This window comes from Olea europaea, chromosome 2, assembly GCF_002742605.1.
Source record: "Olea europaea var. sylvestris chromosome 2, O_europaea_v1, whole genome shotgun sequence".
NCBI lineage: Eukaryota > Viridiplantae > Streptophyta > Magnoliopsida > Lamiales > Oleaceae > Olea > Olea europaea.
This window is the reverse complement of record NC_036238.1, coordinates 23516640-23538615: the sequence shown is the minus strand read 5'-3', so window position 1 is coordinate 23538615 and position 21976 is coordinate 23516640. Positions and strand designations below refer to the sequence as shown.

The 21976-nt window shown below is 33.3% G+C and overlaps 1 protein-coding gene across 2 annotated transcripts; it reads left to right on the top strand.

Annotated features, from left to right (window-relative positions):
• Nucleotides 1–7984: 7984 nt before the first annotated feature.
• LOC111367388 (monothiol glutaredoxin-S2-like) lies at nt 7985–15724 on the top strand. 2 transcript variants are annotated; one of them, XM_022988244.1, is made up of 2 exons: nt 7985–8204; nt 12199–12594. In XM_022988244.1, exons 1-2 carry the CDS (start codon nt 8105–8107, stop codon nt 12405–12407), a joined length of 309 nt encoding a protein of 102 aa, XP_022844012.1. In that variant the 5' UTR covers nt 7985–8104; the 3' UTR covers nt 12408–12594. The 2 variants fall into 2 exon arrangements, with proteins under 2 accessions (XP_022844012.1, XP_022844004.1); XM_022988236.1 differs by lacking the exon at nt 7985–8204 and adding an exon at nt 15606–15724 and having other exon boundaries at nt 11961–12449.
• The last annotated feature ends 6252 nt before the right edge of the window (nt 15725–21976 follow it).

Here is a 21976-nt window from a genome sequence, read left to right as displayed (position 1 = left end):
CAATTGCTGATCTTACGTTCTTTTTATTGTTTCACTTCATTTGGTTGCGAAGTGCATAGTTTTATGTCATCAAACCAGTCTGAAATTATTGCTATTATGATAATTGTAAAGTATGAACGTAAACATAATTTCCCAAATTTTGTAACGTTATGATTATTAACTAGAAATTAAATCAAATAGAAAGTGTATCTTGATCCATATCAAGTTATTAAGCAGATCAATATTTTGAAATTGTCGATGAAGAAACTCTATTTTTCTCTCTCACGACATCTTGAATTTGAACTAATTAAGTTGAAGGATGAAAGTACATTCACATTCATATATACGCGGGGAGAGGTAATTTATCATAAGCTTTAAAACTACAATTTTTCCATCAAACTGTGTAGTTAAGAAATTTCCCCCTTTCTCAAATTGACCAGTAGAGTTTTATCATATGATATTTTTGAAGTTTAATGATATGATATTCTAAATATTAAATCCCCTTAAAATATATTTTGTTGGACGCTGTTGTAGGTCTTGCATCCTCCTAAAGTATCAAATACATAGATATCATTAAATTCAAGAGGGAACTTGCAGTATTTTTTGTTAAGAAGACTTTGAGTGTACAAGGAAAACGAAAAAAAAATTTATTCAAAATTAAGTTTATATTAATGCACGAGGAACGACTTAAGAAATATGACAAATGGGTTTTACATAAGCTTAAACAAAAAAAAAAAAAACAAAAAAAACAAAAAAAAAGGACGATTTATGACATTATTCAAAAATAAGTATAGATCAGGGCCTGCACATGAATCAAAATGTTATAAATGAATTTTTCATTCGCTTAAACAAAAAGTGAAAGAACATTCAATATATTTTTCAAAATAAGTTTGGGTTAAGACTTGATGAACTGTTCAAAATGTTATATATGAATTTTATAAATTAAACAAAAAAAAAAAAACGAAATTGTTCTCATTATTTTTTAGGGCCCACGTACTGATCATTCCTAAAACCTCTATCGATAAAGTTAAGAGTAATGCTATATAGCTAAAGAGTACGTGTTAACTAAATAATAGTAATTGAACACCTTAAAATAAGATATACATGTCTTATTTAACATGTCCAATCATGTAATTAACACCTAGGGTTGCCAGTTAGGTTACATAGTATTAATCTAAAACTAATCATAAGACAACGTAATGATCCTATCCAATAAATGTCCATTCATTTGTTATTTTCGTTAACTATTTTTGGCGATATTTCCTTGGTTAAAGCATCTGTAATCATAAGATCGATACTAATATGCTGAATTATAGGACTCTTTACTTTTGAACTCTTCTCTAATGACAAAGTCTTTGAGTTTCATATGTTTAGCAAACTTGGAGTACATGTTATTCTTTAAAAAGAAGATTGTTAAACAATTATTATAATATATTTTCAATGGCTTGACAATAGTTTCGATAATGCAAAGTCCTCATCTGAAGTCCGAGAGTTAAAAATATGCAAACTTATCTGCCTCCATAGTGAATGCATCAATGACTAATCACTTCACATTTTTCTGCAGTAATATTGCCCCTCCAACTAAGAGGAACAAGTAGCAAAATATCGATTTTCTTCCATTAACATGTCCAGCAAAATGTGAATTCGAATATCTAATTACCTCTATTAACAAATCTCATGATCTCCTACATGTGAGCAAGTGGTCATTCATCTCTTGATAGTATCTCAACAATTTCTTTGCAACTTCTAAATGATCTAATCTTGATTACTTCTATATCTTCCCAACATCACAATAACAAAATTGATGTTTGGTGCAATACACATGAAACCCCAAAAATATGAAATGATTCACAAGAAATTAAATATTGAACACAAGAAAATTTTCACCCACTAACAAGTTTGAATGTTCACATACTCTAAACGCTACTTGAGTGTTGAGCATCTAGAGAAGTAGATATGGCTTGAATACTAGAATCAAAATTAATCTTCAAAAAGTTCACTACAAGGCCAAGATATCATACAAATTTCTCCTAACTCTCATCTCTCCAAAACCTTACAAAAACAATGTTCACATGTACAATTACAATTCAGAAAATCACTTACATTTTCTATAAAGCAGATAAGGACCCAAAAAAAAAAAAGGGGAAGGAAAATGAGATTTGAAAGAACAGTTATGTTACCAAAGAAATTAACTATCAAGATTAATTCAAGAGATATTGATTCTTGTCCAAAATCAGGTTGTAACATCAAAATTCTAAAGAATTGAAAATTTTCCTCTTTGCATGTTTTCTTAATTCCAACATTTGATATCTACAGTTAAAATTAAATTTTGATCAAAAAGAGAAAGAAAAAAAAGAAAAAAGAAAAGAAAAGCTCGAGAATATGAGATCAGATACCAAAAGGATAGCAGCTGGGCATGCAAGATTGATATAATGAGATTTCAACAAAGGGAATCAAATATTTAAGAAATCTTATAAAGATTTTCATAAGAGAAAAGGTGATTGTAATGCAACAATCTGCAGCAACTAGCATAAAGCGTTGTTTGTCCACTTGCCTCATTGCAATATGTTCTCTCTCTCTCTCTCCAAATCTAAAACTAATCCGTGGAATGTGAATAACCGCCCTCGTTTTTTTTTTTTAAAATCTCCAGAAGTTGATATTCTTGACAGGTCTCATCACACATTCCTGTTAATTTCTTATGAATCTTATAAGCTTTTGTCACGATCTTAAAATAAGATATACATGTCTTATTTAACATGTCCAATCATGTAATTAACACCTAGGGTTGCCAGTTAGGTTACATAGTATTAATCTAAAACTAATCATAAGACAACGTAATGATCCTGTCCAATAAATGTCCATTCATTTTTTATTTTCGTTAACTATTTTTGGCGATATTTCCTTGGTTAAAGCATTTGTAATCATAAGATCGGTACTAATATGCTGAATTACAGGACTCTTTACTTTTGAACTCTTCTCTAACGACAAAGTCTTTGAGTTTCATATGTTTGGCAAACTTGGAGTACATGTTATTCTTTAAAAAGAAGATTGTTAAACAATTATTATAATATATTTTCAATGGCTTGACAATAGTTTCGATAATGCAAAGTCCTCATCTGAAGTCTGAGAGTTAAAAATATGCAAACTTATCTGCCTCCATAGTGAATGCATCAATCACTAATCACTTCACATTTTTCTGCAGTAATATTGCCCCTCCAACTAAGAGGAACAAGTAGCAAAACATCGATTTTCTTCCATTAACATGTCCAGCAAAATGTGAATTTGAATATCAAATTACCTCTATTAACAAATCTCATGATCTCCTACATGTGAGCAAGTGGTCATTCATCCCTTGTTGGTATCTCAACAATTTCTTTGCAAATTCTAAATGATCTAATCTTGATTACTTCTATATCTTCCCAACATCGCAATAACAGAATTGATGTTTGGTGCAATACACATGAGTCCCCCAAAAATATGAAATGATTCGCAAGAAATTAAATATTGAACACAAGAAAATTTTCACCCACTAACAAGTTTGAATGTTCACATACTCTAAACGCTACTTGAGTGTTGACCATCTAGCGAAGTAGATATGGCTTGAATACTAGAATCAAAATTAATCTTCAAAAAGTTCACTACAAGACCAAGAAATCATACAAATTTCTCCTCACTCTCATCTCTCCAAAACCTTACAAAAACAATGTTCACATGTACAATTACAATTCAGAAAATCACTTACATTTTCTATAAAGCAGATAAGGACCCAAAAAAAAAAAGGGAAGGAAATTGAGATTTGAAAGAACAGTTATGTTACCAAAGAAATTAACTATCAAGATTAATTCAAGAGATATTGATTCTTGTCCAAAATCAGGTTGTAACATCAAAATTCTAAAGAATTGAAAATTTTCCTCTTTGCATGTTTTCTTAATTCCAACATTTGATATCTACAGTTAAAATTAAATTTTGATCAAAAAGAGAAAGAAAAAAAAGAAAAAAGAAAAGAAAAGCTCGAGAATATGAGATCAGATACCAAAAGGATAGCAGCTGGGCATGCAAGATTGATATAATGAGATTTCAACAAAGGGAATCAAATATTTAAGAAATCTTATAAAGATTTTCATAAGAGAAAAGGTGATTGTAATGCAACAATCTGCAGCAACTAGCATAAAGCGTTGTTTGTCCACTTGCCTCATTGCAATATGTTCTCTCTCTCTCTCTCTCCAAATCTAAAACTAATCCGTGGAATGTGAATAACCGCCCTCGTTTTTTTTTTAAATCTCCAGAAGTTGATATTCTTGACAGGTCTCATCACACATTCCTGTTAATTTCTTATGAATCTTATAAGCTTTTGTCACGATTTTGCAAATGTGAACAATCTGTATTAGCAAATAGCAATCTTCTCCCATTATTTTTTTGCTTTCACTATTATGCATTCGGGAATCTAATACGCACGTGTAGCATTTCCTTTTGAAAAATGAAACTACTCGATTTCAAGAATAAGGTTGAATTCGACTAGAAATTGACTGTTCGGATATCCACCCAAACTGTTAGGACCATACTGTAATGTTCGGCATTTCTTTGTTGATAAATATCTATTATTTATTTATTTATTTTGCATTTATGTTATTGAGCATGCGATTAAGTGTTTTCGATAGTTTCGTGATAATACGAGTTGAATACTTGCATAGAAAAGCACTGAGAGATCTAGAATTGTTTTGTCCTATTCCATGAACAGCAGTTGACACTTTGTAAGAAGTCGTAGAGTCAAATTTTCTTAGGAGTAGTGACATTTGTACACTTAGAACTATATTGGACCGATTTGCAGAATTTTAGACTACATCATCATAAATTAGCTAAATTCAAGGAAGAAAGTCTTTGCTATATGCAGACTTGAAGGCTTTTGATGTGCCAGTCATTAATATTAACATATATGATCAAATATTTCGGTACATTGAAAACTTAGAGCAAGCAAATTATTAAGCACACAGTTCGAAACCTGTAACCAGTTGAGAGGATAATTGAGTCCGTTTATTTATATTCTACTAAACAAGCTGAAGCTTAGTATTTAGCAACGACTAAATTGATTTTGTGATTTGCATTGAAGAAAATGTGAGTTTAACAAGAAAATAATTAGAAGCCCGAGAAGACAATTTCAGCCAATTTCTTATTATTCAGTGTCTTGCGGAGTAAGACATAAATGTGGCAAGTCAATATGATATAATTACGAACTTTTTTTCTTTCTTTCTTTTTTTGTGATCTTATATAACTCAAACCATTAGTGTAGTAAGAGGAGACTATTCACCATTTACCGTGGATAGTTATTGGAGCTCGATTTATATAAGTTGATTGAGTCCATTTAATAGCTATTTAAAAATGCACGGACATGATTGGTCTAGCGATGAAATTTCAAGAAAAAAAAATGCCAAATTAATATCTAGAGAGAATATATTTTTGTTCCTTTTTTTTTTTTAATTAAGTTTCTTAAATTCAGTTGTAGGATTAGTTTTTGGTTCGTTGTGGTTCCCATTCACCAATATATCCAGTACTTTGGATGATAATGACGAAGATCTGTGAGTTTAAAACACAGATTCAAGAAATAGGATTGAATCCTTCCTGTCAGAAAATCCGAATTAATCATGCATCAATGGAAATTTCACTAAATCCTTATGCAATCATTAAAATGATTATACAATGAAGATACTAGCTTTTGTTATGGATGATTTCTCCAAATTTAATTTTGCAGATTGGCTAATTTCACAAAACATTTGACCTGAATTTGTTTTTTCTCTGTTGTCCAATATGAATTTCTTTTTGTATCGAGATTTCTTTTTGAATAGTTTTTTTATCCAGATTTTATTTGTTCATTATGAATAAGTTTTTAAACATGAGATTTTGTATCCATTTGTAATTTAGGGAGATTGATTGTGTAATTTTTGGAGATTTATATAGTTTATTGACAACGAGACGTAATTTATTGTTTGTTGATGGATTAAACATTCTTATGTAATTGAACTATTAGGCATATATTAAAGAATATCGATAAGCAAATGATAGGGAAAGAGCAACGTGATGAGTACAACATCACCATATATAGGACTGGACTATAGATCGAGAAACCCTAAATAGTGGCTCTTGGGATATGTTAGGTTCAGCTATAGTACTTATTCGGCCTATTCGTTTAGGACACAAATAATCACTTCCAAACAAGAGTTAATACTCATTTGAATTGAGAGTTAAGTAAAGTTTCTAGTACGTAGCAATGCAAAGGCTTTCTTGGGCAAGATGTAGCTTTATCGTAAAGATTTTTGGGAAAAAAAAAAAGAAAAAAAAGAAAAAGAACAAGAATACATGTAACGAACAAAAGTTAAAGATTAGGAACAAGAAGATGACTAACGGCATGAGGCTGCTTGCCGAAGAATCAAAGGTATTGCAAAGTTAACCAAAATTATATTATTCAATTATGGAGTTGGTTACAAAGTGACTATATAAATTGTAGAATCCCTAAAATGTAAATCTAACAAATAAAAGACTAAAGTGAAAAATTAAACTAAATTACCATCATCTTTAACAAGATTAATTATTATCATTACATTTGAACATAATGTAGATTTATTGAAATTTATTTAAACATATATATACACACACAGAGCATGTGAATTATGTCCCCACTGTTTTTTGGCTACCTGTTTTCCATGGGGCGAATTAGATGCGAATTTTGGTCCCAATTGGATAAATCCAACTTCTTTCACCAACTCAGCAGATGCTTATTGGAAAGGTACACCACAAAGAAATTACTCTACGAAAGTTGGACCACCGATTTCTAATTATCTTGCTGACAATAATGAAAAGCAAATTAGATTAATTTCGAAATTCTCTCTTTTTTCCATCACAAGATATTTTCCATTAAAAAAAAATAAAAATGAACCATCGTTTATAGCTTGAAAAAAGTTAGTTCTATGTTATACCAAATTTTTTATTTGAAATTGTTATCTAAGTGTCCAATGTGTGACCGTCATATATATTTTTGTTATGCAATACTTCAAAATGGTAAGTTGATTTATAGGAGCTATTCAATCTCCTATTCATTCTTCTGTAAATGTACGAAGGAAGAAAAAAAATCTCGAAAGCTCTATTTAACGATGACAATTTCAAAATATTGAGTTGGCTTAATCGTTTTTTATGTTGATCCTTACAAATGTGGATTTATAGTGTCCTAAATGATTCGAAGAAGACCTTGTTCTTTCAAACATCTATCCCTTTCATTAAATCGAGATCTAATCTCATAGATATGATGAATCTTTTGCCCCTAAATTCAATGGGGTTATGCTACATGAACTGCGGGAGTGACCGCTAGGATGATCGCATACACACACATGGGGGTGGAGATTTTTTAATTCACGCGAGACTCATTTATCTTATGTGAGGGCACGATCATTCCTGTGGTCATCGTCGCAGGTCAAGTGGCTTAACTCAAATCAATGTATGGAAAGGGGAGGGTGGAGAAATCCAGCTTTGCTTGAGGCTGCCGCGTCAAGGGTTCGAATCCTGAAATATGGATTTGGCTCTTGGGTAAGTGCAAGTGTACAAGTAGCCTTCTACCCTGTACCCTTGGAGGCATAACCTGCGATTTACCTCCCTCACAATACTCCAGGACAGGAGTGGTGGGGGACCCTTAAGGTTAGGGTTTAACCTTTTTTCTTTTTTTTTTTAGTTTGTGTTAACATTGATAGATCAATATATGTACATATGTATGATGACGTTAAAAACTCATAGTTGTCATCAGAAAAAGAGAAGCCGTACGTCCTAAGGACACGTCTCTATTTCCGTATGAAGAGATTCGTTATCGTCCAACTTTCGCTTTCAATGTAATGATAAAGAAAGAAAAGATATGAAAAAAAAAAAAAAAAAAAAAAAAATTTTTAATCCCTTCAAATACCATCCATTACACCACAATATTCCAGAACCATCCCTATTCCTATATAAACCTCCGATGCAATCTCTATTTTCCTCGCACCAAAACCCTCAATTCAACTTAATAACGATAACACTCCTGTGTACTCGAATTTTCATTTCGAATCCTGAGAATCCTAAAAGTTAACTTTTTTTTTTCTCGTTAGTAGCAATGGAGAGAGTGAACAGAATTGTGGCAGAAAAGCCATTGGTGATCTTCAGCAAGAGTTCATGCTGCATGAGCCACACAATCAAAATCCTCTTTAATGAATTTGGCGTTAATATCGGATATCCGCCAAAAATGTTAGGATCATACTGTAATGTTCGGCATTTCTTTGTTGTTAAATATCTATTATTTATTTATTTATTTTGCATTTATGTTATTGAGCACGCGATTAAGTGTCTTCGATAGTTTCGTGATAATACGAGTTGAATACTTGCGTAGAAAAGCACAGAGAGACACCACGTGTATATAGATCTAGAATTGTTTCGTCCTATTTCATAAACAGCAGTTGACACTTTGTAAGAAGTCGTAGAGTCAAATTTTCTACAAATGGAGGTATATGATTCTTTTTACTGCGATGAGTAGATCTTAGGAGTAGTGACATTTGTACACTTAAAACTATATTGGACCAATTTGCAGAATTTTAGACTACGTCATCATAAATTAGCTAAATTCATAGAAGAAAGTCTTTGCTATATGCAGACTTGAAGGCTTTTGATGTGCCAGTCATTAATATTAACATATATGATCAAATATTTCGGTATATTGAAAACTTAGAGCAAGCAAATTATTAAGCACACAGTTCAAAACCTGTAACCAGTTGAGAGGATAATTGAGTCCGTTTATTTATATTCTACTAAACAAGCTGAAATATGAGCTTAGTATTTAGCAACAACTAAATTGATTGTGTGATTTGCATTGAAAAAAATGTGAGTTTAACGAGAAAATAATTAGAAGCATAAGAAGACAATTTCAACCAATTTCTTATTGTTCAGTGTCTCACCGAGTAAGACATAAATGTGGCACATCAATATGATATAATTACGACTTTTTTTTTCATTATTATTATTATTATTATTATTATTAGTAGTAGTAGTAGTAGTAGTAGTAGTAGTAGTAAGCGGAGACTATTCACCATATTAATGGAGAGTCTGGGATTGGATTTACCGTGGATGTATAGTTATAGAAGCTCGATTTATATAAGTTTGATCGAGTCCATTTAACAGCTATTTAAAAATGCATGGACATGATTGCTCTAGCGATGAAATTTCAAGAAAAAAATACCAAAAGTTTCTTAAACTCAGTTGTAGGATTAGTTTTTGGTTCGTTGTGGTTCTCATTTGTTAAGGGAGAAAAATTCCACATCGATTAAATATCGAAATATTGACCAATTTAAAAAGATTTTGGACTATTCCTCTTAATAAAGTTGATTTTATTAAAATGGACCCTAAGTCTTAACAAGGTATTAGAGCCCATTAAGCTGAGCAATTCAATTCGGTTAAGACTCTAAAAATGAGCACACGAATTTCAAGATTAGTCTGCTCAAACGAGTCACCATCTTGCGGAGACATGTTAAGGGATAAAAATCTCACATTGGTTAAATACCAAAATATTGAAAACTTAAAAAGATTTTGGGCTGCCATTCACCAATATATCCAGTACTTTGGATGATAATGACGAAGATCTCTGAGTTTAAAACACAGATTCAAGAAATAGGATTGAATCCTTCCTGTCAGAAAATCCGAATTAATCATGCATCAATGGAAATTTCGCTAAATCCTTATGCGATCAATTTGTTTTTTCTCTGTTGTCCAATATGAATTTCTTTTGTATCGAGATTTCTTTTTAAATAGTTTTTTGATCCAGATTTTATTTGTTCATTATGAATAAGTTTTTTAACATGACATTATGTATCCATTTGTAATTTAGGGAGATTGGTTGTGTTATTTTTCGAGAATTATAGTTTATTGTAATTCATTGTTTGTTGCTGGATTAAACATTCTTAAATAATTGAACTATTAGGCATATATTGAAGAATATTGACAAGCAAATGATAGGGAAAGAGGAACGGGATGAGTACAACATCACCATAGGACTGGACTGTAGATCGAGAAACCCTAAATAGTGGCTCTTGTGATATGTTAGGGTCAGCTTTAGTACTTATTCGGCCTGTACTTTTAGGACACAACCTTTTAAATAATCACTTCCAAACAAGGGCTAATACTCATTTGAATTGAGAATTAAGTAGAATTTCTAGTACGTAGCAATGCAAAGACTTTCTTGGGAAAGATGTAGCTTTATCGTAAAGATTTTTGGGAGAGAAAAAAAAAAGAAAAAGGAAAACGAACAAGAATACATGTAACAAACAAAAGTTAAAGATTAGGAACAAGAAGATGACTAATGGCATGAGGCTGCTTGCCGGAGAATCAAAGGCATTGCAAAGTTAACCAAAATTATATTATTCAATTACGAAGATGGTTACAAAGTGACTATATAAATTGTAAAAACCCTAAAATGTAAATCTATCAAATGAAAGACTAAAGTGAAAAATTAAACTAAATTACTATCATCTTTAACAAGATTAATTATTATCATTACATTTCAAAATAATGTAGATTTATTGAAATTTATTTAAACATATATATACACACACAGAGCATGTGAATTATGTCCCCATTGTTTTTTGGCTACCTGTTTTCCATGGGGCGAATTAGATGCGAATTTTGGTCCCAATTGGATAAATCCAAATTCTTTCACCAACTCAGCAGATGCTTATTGGAAAGGTACACCACAAAGTAATTACTCTGTGAAAGTTGGACCACCGATTTCTAATTATCTTGCTGACAATAATGAAAAGCAAATAAGGTTAATTTCGAAATTCTCTCTTTTTTCCATCACAACATATTTTCCATTAAAAAAAAATAAAAATGAACCATCGTTTTATAGCTTGAAAAAAGTTAGTTCTATGTTATACCACATTTTTTATTTGAAATTGTTGTATAAGTGTCCAACGTGTGTGACCGTCATATAAATTCTTGTTATGCAATACTTCAAAATGACGAGTTAATTTAGAGGAGCCATTCAATCTCCGTTTCATTCTTCCATGATTGTACGAAGGAAGGAAAAAAAATCTCGAAAGCTCTATTTAACGATGACAATTTCAAAATATTGAGTTGGCTCAATCGTTTTTAATGTTGATCCTTACAAATGTGGATTTATAGTGTCCTAAATGATTCGAAGAAGACCTTGTTCTTTCAAACATCTATCCCTTTCATTAAATCGAGATCTAATCTCATAGATATGACGAATCTTTTGCCCCTAAATTCAATGGGGTTATGCTACATGAACCGCGGGAGTGACTGCTAGGATGACCGCATACACACACATGTGGGTGGAGATTTTTTAATTCACGTGAGACCCATTCATCCTATGTGAGGGCACGGTCATCCTTGTGGTCGTCGTCTCAGGTCAAGTGGCTTAACTCAATTCAATGTATGGATTAGTTTGTGTTAACATTGCCCCCATGGCACATCTCCAAGTGGTAAAAGAGGAGGGTGGAGAAATCCAACTTTACTTAAAGTTGCTGCGTTAAGGGTTCGAATCTTGAAATATGGATTTGGCTCTTGGGTAAGTGCAAGTGTACAAGCAGCCTTTTACCCTGTACCCTTGAAGGCATAACCTGCGATTTACCTCCCTCACGATACTCCAGGATAGGAGTGGTGAGGAACCCTTAAAATTAGGGTTTAACCTTTTTTTTAGTCTGTGTTAACATTGATAGATCAATATATGTACATATGTATGATGACGTTAAAAACTCATAGTTATCATCAGAAAAAGAGAAGCCGTACGTCCTAAGGACACGTCTCTATTTCCGTATGAAGAGATTCGTTATCGTCCAACTTTCGCTTTCAATGTAATGACAAAGAAAGAAAAGATATGAAAAAAAAAAAAAAACATTCTTAATCCCTTCAAATATCATCCATTACACCACAATATTCCAGAACCATCCCTATTCCTATATAAACCTCCGATGCAATCTCTATTTTCCTCACACCAAAACCCTCAATTCAACTTAAAAACGATAACACTCCTGTGTATTCGAATTTTCATTTCGAATCCTGAGAATCCTAAAAGTTAACTTTTTTTTTTCTCGTTAGTAGCAATGGAGAGAGTGAACAGAATGGTGGCTGAAAAGCCATTGGTGATCTTCAGCAAGAGTTCATGCTGCATGAGCCACACAATCAAAATCCTCTTTAATGAATTTGGCGTTAATCCTGCCGTGTATGAACTCGATGAAATTCCAAGAGGTGGAGATATCGAGCAAGCTCTGTTAAGATTCGGTTGCAACCCTGCAGTTCCGGCAGTCTTCATCGGTGGTGAATTTGTCGGTGGGGAAAATGAGGTCATGAGTCTCCACCTCCGGCAATCCTTAAAGCCAATGCTTAAAAGAGCTGGTGCCTTATGGGTTTAATTAAAGCCCTACTTCATGTATCTGACACTACGAATAATGCATTTTTGTTGCATTATGAATAGTAGGATAGATTGTCTGTGTGCTGCAGATTTGCTAAGAAGCATTTACTTCAGCTTTTTTTGTGAAGCTGATAATGTTTTTCTAATAAATTAATCTCCAGTTTTGAATAAGTAACTACTTCTGATCATATGTTCTTTTTATTGTTATTGAATAAGTGTTGTTAATGTCATTAAACAAGTCTAAAATTAATGCTATTGTCGTATAATTTTATGCAAAATAATACTTTACATAAACCTTAATTTCCAAATTTGAAACTTCATGATTATGAAATTTACATAGACATAAAATTAATTAGAAAGCGTATCTTGATCCACAGAAAGTTACTGAGAATATCAAACTTTTAAAATTGATGATGACTTCAGTGACTTCTTGAAATTGAAAGACATTGAATGATGGGAATGTGCTCCCATTCATAGGTGAAAACATATTAGAGATGTGCATTTTAACTGTAATCGAACCTCCTGAATCAAAAATGAACTGAAACCAAGGGTATTTTCACATATGTTTTCTTGTAGCTCTCCATTTGGAAAAGTTGTCGACTTAACGACTATTAGTTGAATTTTGAGATTCTGCAATGATGCATTGCCAATTAATATTCCAATATAGGGCTTGGCTAAGTGTACACCGAGGTGTCAAATAGCAAAATTCTCTTATATGATGAAAGCTATCTCAGTAACCTGTAAATATGTACTTGAGAAAGTGAAGCCTTTTTTAATATCTAAATCCTTTGGCTCCAAGTCTGACCTTATACTTATCAATCAATCGATCCATTGAACTTTAATTTTCTTCAAAAAAAATCTGCTTAACCTAAAGACTTTTTACCTGGTGAAAAATCTACTAATATAATTCTCATGCATTATGGTGGATGATTGAATAAATTATAAATTATTTATTCTTGCCATGCTTAATTACAATTTGATTAACTTATATTTTTTATGATATGCGCTGGGTTTTGTTAATACTCAATAAATTCTAACAATGATGTTTAAACAGATAGATTAATTTCATAGACTTCGACTAATAAGTGAAATGTTTATCAATTCCACAATTGATTGACTTGACCCAAAAATAAATTGGGTCATTGGAAACAACTATTAATTTTTGGGGAAAATTAATAAGAACCATACAATTAAAGATTGGTTTTCACAAATAAGGGTTCAAGTTTAAAATTCAAATTTCATGTGATAAATAAATTTATTGTAACTAATGAAAATCAAATTAAATCTAATAATTTCATTTTCAAACCCTGTCATTTCTACTCTCCCTCTCTCTCTATGCACCCGTCCTACCCTCTACCGCCGCCTCACTCCTCCATCGGTCACCCCGACGACAAACCTCATTCCTCCACCACTATTCCTTCTCTCTCTTTACCCATCCACCCGCCTCACTCATTACCCATCTCCAGCATCACCGGCCGCGACGAAGCTTCTCATCGGGCTAATGTTGCGACAGCGCTTGCCGCTACTTGCAGCACTAGTGACGACGAGAAACTTATCGCAACACAACGATGGAGAGAAGCTTCGTCGCTGTCGGCGTTGCTGCAAGCTAAGTTGATTTTTTCATTTCACGAAGATGCTTTTCTGATCTTCTTCTTTAGATTGATATTTTTTTTCAAAGATACTATTTCGTTCTTTTCAAGAAGCACCGACACCCAATCGTTGTATGTGCAGGTGGGCTGAGGCTGCTTCTTGGTAGTGGTAGGTTGAGATGGTGCTAGTGATGTGATGTGTGTGGCATTGTGTGCAGTGGTAGGTTGGGGATCTGTCGAGAATGGTTTGCAATGTGGATGGTTGTGGCTATGTTATTTAGCCAGATTTTTGGGACGGTCCTTGGTGTTTTGTAAATGGTGAAGGTCATTTTTTTGATCTGCAGATGGCATTGGTTCCGTTGATGGTGGTGCAGGTGATCATGGTAAGGTGGTACGCATTTGTTTTTCGAAGATGTTAGTAATGGAGGCAGAGCCAGAAAATTTGTTCAGTACGGAAATAATTTAACCCATGTCGAATATTATGTCTTGGTCATGAATTTAATGATAATAAAACTATAAAACAAATCATGGGTTTGAGCCTAAAAATAAAACCCATATAAATTAAAACATGTTTTTATTCCACCTCCCCTGTTACTTTAGAGGAAAAAAATTGAGAAAAAAGTTCGAGCCTAAAATATGCCCGCACTCGTTTCAACGTGGCTCCGCCACTGGTAATGGTGGTAGTGGTAGCAAACAAGTGTGACCAAGTATTTGCTTTTTGTGACTAATTCTTTTTTGATTGTGATCGATTATGATTTAATCACATACCGTCACGATTAAGATTGAACTGATCACAGATAGTCATACTAAACATAAAATTGGTCACAATTAGTCACACTGAAGATAAATTGGATCACAGTTAATCACAGATAGAGCTAGTTTGTGATTTGATTAAATACAATCACAATTAGTTGGTCACAGACAATCAAATCGAAAATAAATTTTTTCACAATTAATTACATGTAACACGTGTTAGTAACTTGGTTACATATAATCACAAATTTTTATGAAACAACATCGACCTAGTCACAAATAATAAATTTGGTCACAGAGTACATAGGTAGTCACAAATCTAATCACTTACAATGCAAAACTACCACTACCACGATTTCTAAAGAGTTTCCTACATGTGAGGTGAAGTGAGTAGCGAGAGAAACAATATTTAATTTCTGGAGAATTTTCCGTCGTGGCGTGGGATAGGATGGGGTGGGGTGGGGTGGGGTTGTTGCGGTATCATGTCTAGAAAAAAATTATAATATCTGAAAATATGTGGATAAACGTATTATTATGATTGTGGATTTTAGTTTAAGGTGTTAGTGGTGGTGCATTAGGGATGGGATGGGGTCCTAGGATATTATTAATTTAGTGCGATGGAGTAATTAATTCCAATTAATTATGTATTATATATATTTTTAATTGGAATTAACAAGTGAATTTTGAAATAATTTAACAAGTTTGTTAGTTTTGAAATGTAATTCTTATACGTAGGAATGATGTAATGTTTCCTTTGTGTTGTTCATAGTCCATATATTAGTTGGATGACCCTTTAATTTGTTAGTCCAATTCTAATTAAAGCCTACTTCATGTATCTGACACAACGAATAATGCACTTTTGTTGCATTATGAATAGTAGTAGGATAGATTGTCTGTGTACTGCAGTTTTACTAAGAAGCATTTACTTCAGCTTTTTTCGTGAAGCTGATAATGTTTTTCTAATAAATTAAACTCCAGTTTTGAATAAGTAACTACTTCTGATCATATGTTCTTTTTTATTGTTATTGAATAAGTGTTATTAATGTCATTAAACAAGTCTAAATTAATGCTATTGTCATATAATTTTATGCAAAATCATACTTTACATAAACCTTAATTTCCAAATTTGAAACCTCGTGATTATGAAATTTACATAGACATTAAAATAATGAGAAAGAGTCTCTTGATCCATAGAAAGTTACTGAGAATATCAAACTTTTCAAGTTGATGATGATGAAACTGTATTTCTTTTGTGACTTCTTGAATTTGAAAGAGATAGAATGATGGGGATGAGCTCCCATTCATAGGTGAAAACAGATTAGAGATGTGCATTTTAACTGTAATCAAACCTCCTGAATAAAAAATGAACTGAAACCGAGGGTATTTTCACAGATGTTTTCTTGTAGCTCTCCATTTGGAAAAGTTGTCGACTTAACGTCTGTTAATTGAATTTTGAGATTCTACCATGACGCATTGCCAATTAGTATTCTAATATAGGGCTTTGCTAAGTGTACACCGACGTGTCAAATAGCAAAACCCTCTAATATAATGAAAGCTATCTTTGTAACCTGTAAATATGTACCTGAGGAAGTGAAGCCTTTTTTAATATCTAAATCCTTTGGCTCCAAGTCTGACATTATACTTATCAATCAATCGATCCATCGAACTTTAATTTTCTTTAAAAAGAAAAATCTGCTTAACCTAAAGACTTACTACCTGGTGAAAAATTTACAATTCTCATGCATTATGGTGGATGATTGAATAAATTATAAATTATTTATTCTTGCCGTGCTTAATTACTATTTGATTAACTTATATTTTTTATGATATGCGCTGGGTTTTGTCAATACTCAATAAATTCTAGCAATGATGTTTAGACAGTTAGATTAATTTCATAGACTTCGACTAATAAGTGAAATGTTTATCAATTCCACAATTGATTGACTCGACCCAAAAAAAATCGGGTCATTGGAAACAACTATTAATTTGTGTTGGGGAAAATTACCAAGAACCATACAATTAAAGACTGGTTTTCACAAATAAGGGGTTCAAGTTTAAAATTCAAATTTCATGTGATAAATTAAATTATTGTAACTAATAAAAATTAAATTAAATCTAATAATTTCATTTTCAAACCCTGTCATTTTGACTATCCTTCTCTCTCTCTCTCTCTCTCTAACTAATCCCACTCTCTCTCTATCGCCTAGCCACCCGTCGCACCCTCGACCGCCGTCCTCACTCCATCGGTCACCTCGGCGACAAACCTCATTCTTCCACCACTATTCCTTCTCTCTCTTTACCCATCCACCTGCGTCACTCATTACCCATCTCCAGCATCACCGGTCGCGACGAAGCTTCTCGTCAGGCTAATGTTGTGATAGCGCTTGCCGCTACTTGCAACACTAGTGACGATGAGAAACTTCTCGCAACACAGCGACGGAGAGAAGCTTCGTCGTTGTTTGCGTTGCTGTCAGCTAAGTTGATTTTTCATTTCACGAAGATGCTTTTCTGATCTTCTTCTTTAGATCGATATTTTTTTTTTTACGAAGATACTATTTCATTCTTTTCAAGAAGCACCGGCACCCAGTCATTGTATGTGCAGGTGGGCTGAGGCTGCTTCTTGGTAGTGGTGTGTACAGTGGTAGGTTGAGATGGTGTTAGTGATGTGATGTGTGTGGCATTGTGTGCAGTGGTAGGTTGTGGATCTGTCGAGTATGGTTTGCAATGTGGATGGTTGTGGATCTGCTATTTAGCCAGCTTTTGGGATGCTCCTTGGTGTTTTGCAAATGTTGAAGGTCATTTTTTTTGTTCTGTAGTGGTGTAGATGGCAATGGTTCTGTTGATGGTGGTACAGGTGGTCGTGGTAAGGTAGTACGCATTAGTTTTTCGACAATGTTAGTAATAGTGGTGGTGGTAGCAAACAGGTGTGACCATGACTGGTTGTGACCAATTCTGTGTTAGTTGTGATCGATTGTGAATTAATCACATACCGTCACGGTTAAGGTTGAACTGATCACAGATAGTTATGCTGAACATAAAATTGGTCACAATTAGTCACACTGAAGATAATTTGGATCACAGTTAGTAAGGGATAGATCTAGCTTGTGATTTGATTAAATACAGTCACAATTAGTTGGTCGCAGACAATCATATCGGAAATAATTTTTTTCACAGTTAATTACATATAACACGTGTCAGTAACTTGGTTACATACAGTCACAAATCTTCATGAAACAACATCGACCTAGTCACAAATAATGAATTTGGTCACAGAGTACATAGTTTGGTCACAAATCTAATAACCTACAATGCAAAACTACCGCTACCACAATTTCTGAAGAGTTTTCTACATTCGAGGTGAAGTGAGTAGCGAGAGAAAATATTTTACTTCTAGAGAATTTTCTATCGTGGCCTGGGATAGGGTGGGGTGGGGTTGGTGCGGTGTCATGTCTAGAAAAAAATTTAATTTTTGAAAATATTTGGATAAAGATATTATTTATGATTATGGATTTTAGTTTAAGGTGTTAGTGGTGGTGCATTAGGGATGGGATGGGGTCCTAGGATATTATTAATTTAGTGCGATGGGGTAATTAATTCCAATTAATTATGTATTATATATATTTTTAATTGGAATTAACAAGTGAATTTTGAAATAATTTAACAAGTTTGTTAGTTTTGAAATGTAATTCTTCTACGTAGGAATGATGTAATGTTTCCTTTGTGTTGTTCATAGTCCATATATTAGTTGGATGACCCTTTAATTTGTTAGTCCAATTTGCCTTTTGTTGGTCCATCTTATATTAGCCCAATTTGTTATTCTTAGCCCATGTGTTTTTAGCCCTAAAACTATATGCCCCGTTTGCTCCCATCAAAGTAAATTTCATTTACTCTCCTATTTTTAATCACAAATCTTCTATAAAATAATATTATACGTATATCAAAAAAAATTTCTTTTTTTTCAAGTACTCATTCTCTAAAAAAATACTATTCCACCCATTTTAATTTAAAAAAAAATGGGCCAGGGGCTATATATTGTTGCCACCAGTGCGATTGCAATTTGAAATAGAGAGGCAGTCGCTCTCTTCCCTATTCTTGGGGAAATTGTTAAGCATAGAGTGCTCCATTTCTTCATTGGTAACATCATAGGGTAATCATAGTGATAAAGGTTTGCGGGTTGAGCATTATCAATTGTGCGGTGTTTGATTCGGTCTGTCATTGAAACTGAGCCCGGTTCACACGCAATTAAAGTTCTTGAGTTGTTCTCTCCTATTTTTAATCACAAATCTTCTATAAAATAATATTATACGTATATAAAAAAAAATTTCTTTTTTTTCAAGTACTCATTCTCTAAAAAAATACTATTCCACCCATTTTAATTTAAAAAAAATGGGCCAGGGGCTATATATTGTTGCCACCAGTGCGATTGCAATTTGAAATAGAGAGGCAGTCGCTCTCTTCCCTATTCTTGGGGAAATTGTTAAGCATAGAGTGCTCCATTTCTTCATGGGTAACATCATAGGGTAATCATAGTGATAAAGGTTTGCGGGGTGAGCATTATCAATTGTGCGGTGTTTGATTCGGTCTGTCATTGAAACTGAGCCCGGTTCACACGCAATTAAAGTTCTTGAGTTGCATGACGATATGAAAATATTAGGGCTCATTTTAATTTTAATTGCGTTTCTTTTTTGGCATATGAAACAAACGTTAACATTAAATCGAAAAATCAGCAATGGAATCGCGTATTGATATATTCGGTGAGTTAAATTGCAGGTGTCATCTCTAACGTGCCGTCCCCAACCTTTGTATATACAGGCGCAGGACCTTGATTCACGTTTCGACTCTGCAGTAGGGTTTCGATGTCTTCTGATTGAAAAAGCAAATAATGATGAGATCAGATGCCAAAAGGATAGCAGGCCATGCAGGATTGATTGACTTAATGAGATTTCAACAAACGGAATCGTATATTTTCAGGCAATCTATATAAAGATTTTGGCAGAAAAAAGGATGAAATTAAATTAACAATCGGCAGTAAGTAGCATAAAGCGTATTTGTTCATTTCCCTTTTCCATCTCTCTCTCTCTCTCTCTCGCCTTCGTTCTGGTTTATCTCCAGAAGTTGACATTCTCTTCACAAGTGGTAAAATCCATATTCCTGTTCTAATTTCTTATAGGTATTGATGAAACACGTTATTGCATACGTGAACAATGTAATGTTGTGTTGATTATTTCATAGAGATAGTTCCTTGAAGTTTTTGACGATATGAATCATTTGAAAAATAAACGTATTCGTTCTGTAGCGGATCTTTTACAAGATCAATTCGGATTGGCTTTGGTTCGTTTAGAAAATGTGGTTCATTCTTTTATCTCTAGATTTAACCACCATATCATTGTGTTCATAAAATCTTTCCAAGCCAAGATATTTCTTTGACCAATAAATCATTCCATTAATTGAAATATAATTGAGCCAAATATTTTCACATCATTAGACATTAAGCCACTGATCAAGACACAAAGATTGTTTCATAAATTAAATACCAACCCAAAGAAAGAGGAATTTTTCATTTAATCCACCAGAGATAAATCGATATCAAGGATCAGGAGTTTTTTTAGAAGCACAAATTCAGGAGGACCTAGGTGAGGTAACAGGAGTTGGGATATGACGTTATAAACACGCAGTCCAGGAGGGCTAAGGTATAAATCAGGATTCGAAATTTGTTTTGAAGGAGCACACCTCCAGTAGGACCAAGGAAGACTTTAGGAATTGAGGTTAGAAGTTCTAAGGGATAGACGGGTCTAATCTGCACTATAAGGTTGCTTTGATTTATAGTGGATTATTGACGGAGAAAGTGCCCGAAATTTTTACCTAGTTGGAGTTTCTCTATGATCAATTTGGTGTTCTTTATTGCTTTCATATTAAAAATTGTGGTAATTCACTATATGATAAATTGACGTGATTGATTAACCATTTAGAGATAATTGAAAAGTGATTTGTAGCTTTGAATTGTGTAATTCGGCACGTTAGGTCTAAATTATAGGTAAATTTGAAATTACAATTTTAAACAAACGGTAAGTTTTATTAGTAGGGAATACAAAACATAAAACACTATGAGGTGCTGCTTGTTATCATACGTCGAGTATTGTGTCTCTCTGACCATGCTCACTTTTAGAAACATTATTTGGAGCAGATTTTGTGAATTTATTATTGTACACAAATTCTTAAAGTTCATAGCTTCGTCCAAATCTCCATGAATGGATTCAAAAGTGTCTCCATCGTATTCCTTCTTATTCAGATAAAATGTTCCCAATCTCCTCTAGCTTGACCGCACGTGCACCGGCCACATTCAGTGTGAACGATGGAATAACTACTTTATTTCAATAAATGTGTGGATTCATATTTTATGCATTGTCTCTCTAGGACCAAGTCCAAAGTAAACCTTATCCAGCAATGCCAAAAAATGACATTTCACGTGTCGCTCTGGTACACTGGGATTCAAAACCTCCTTCTTACCGTGACTGCTATAAGATTGGTAGATTGAGCTGGTCCATAAATTAATTGCTATTTGATCATTTGAGTTTTCAGTTGATCGGCCAATAATATTTTTAACGAACTCTTCCATGGCATACAAAATTTGCAAGCTAAACTTGATTCTCTCTTGGAACGATTCAGGAATCCTTGCTTTGCTTGGCCCTCATTCAATTCGCAAAAGGTCCTAAACTTTTAACAAATTTGTCCAAGTTCCCCTCATGTTAATTTCCCTTGTCTAAAATATTTCCAGTTGCAATTCTGTCTGATTTTTCTAGTTGGTGCAAGTTGGTTCTTGTATGTTCCAGATTCTGCAAATTAAACATTGAACCTAAATTTTCTGTGTCGCATAAGTAGTAAGTACTCAGAAATTTCTTGACGCTGCAAGGTAGTTCCTGGAGATTTTTCATCTCCCTCGCCATGTTCATTATAGGGAATTTAGCCGATCAACCCTTTATTCTCTTTGCGTTTACTAATATGCATGTCGTAACATATATACTTGTGTGTGCGTAGCATTTCCTTTCAGAAACTGAAACTTTTCGAAAGCTCAGAAAATGCTTCCTATTTTTTATTTAAATTAAGTTTGGATTTGACTTAATTGCAACTTCTAGCCTTTATTTTAGTAAAGGATTGATCTGAGTTTATTTTTGATTTTTTTCTCTCTCTTGTCCATTATGAAACTCTTTTTGCATTGAGTGTTTAACTT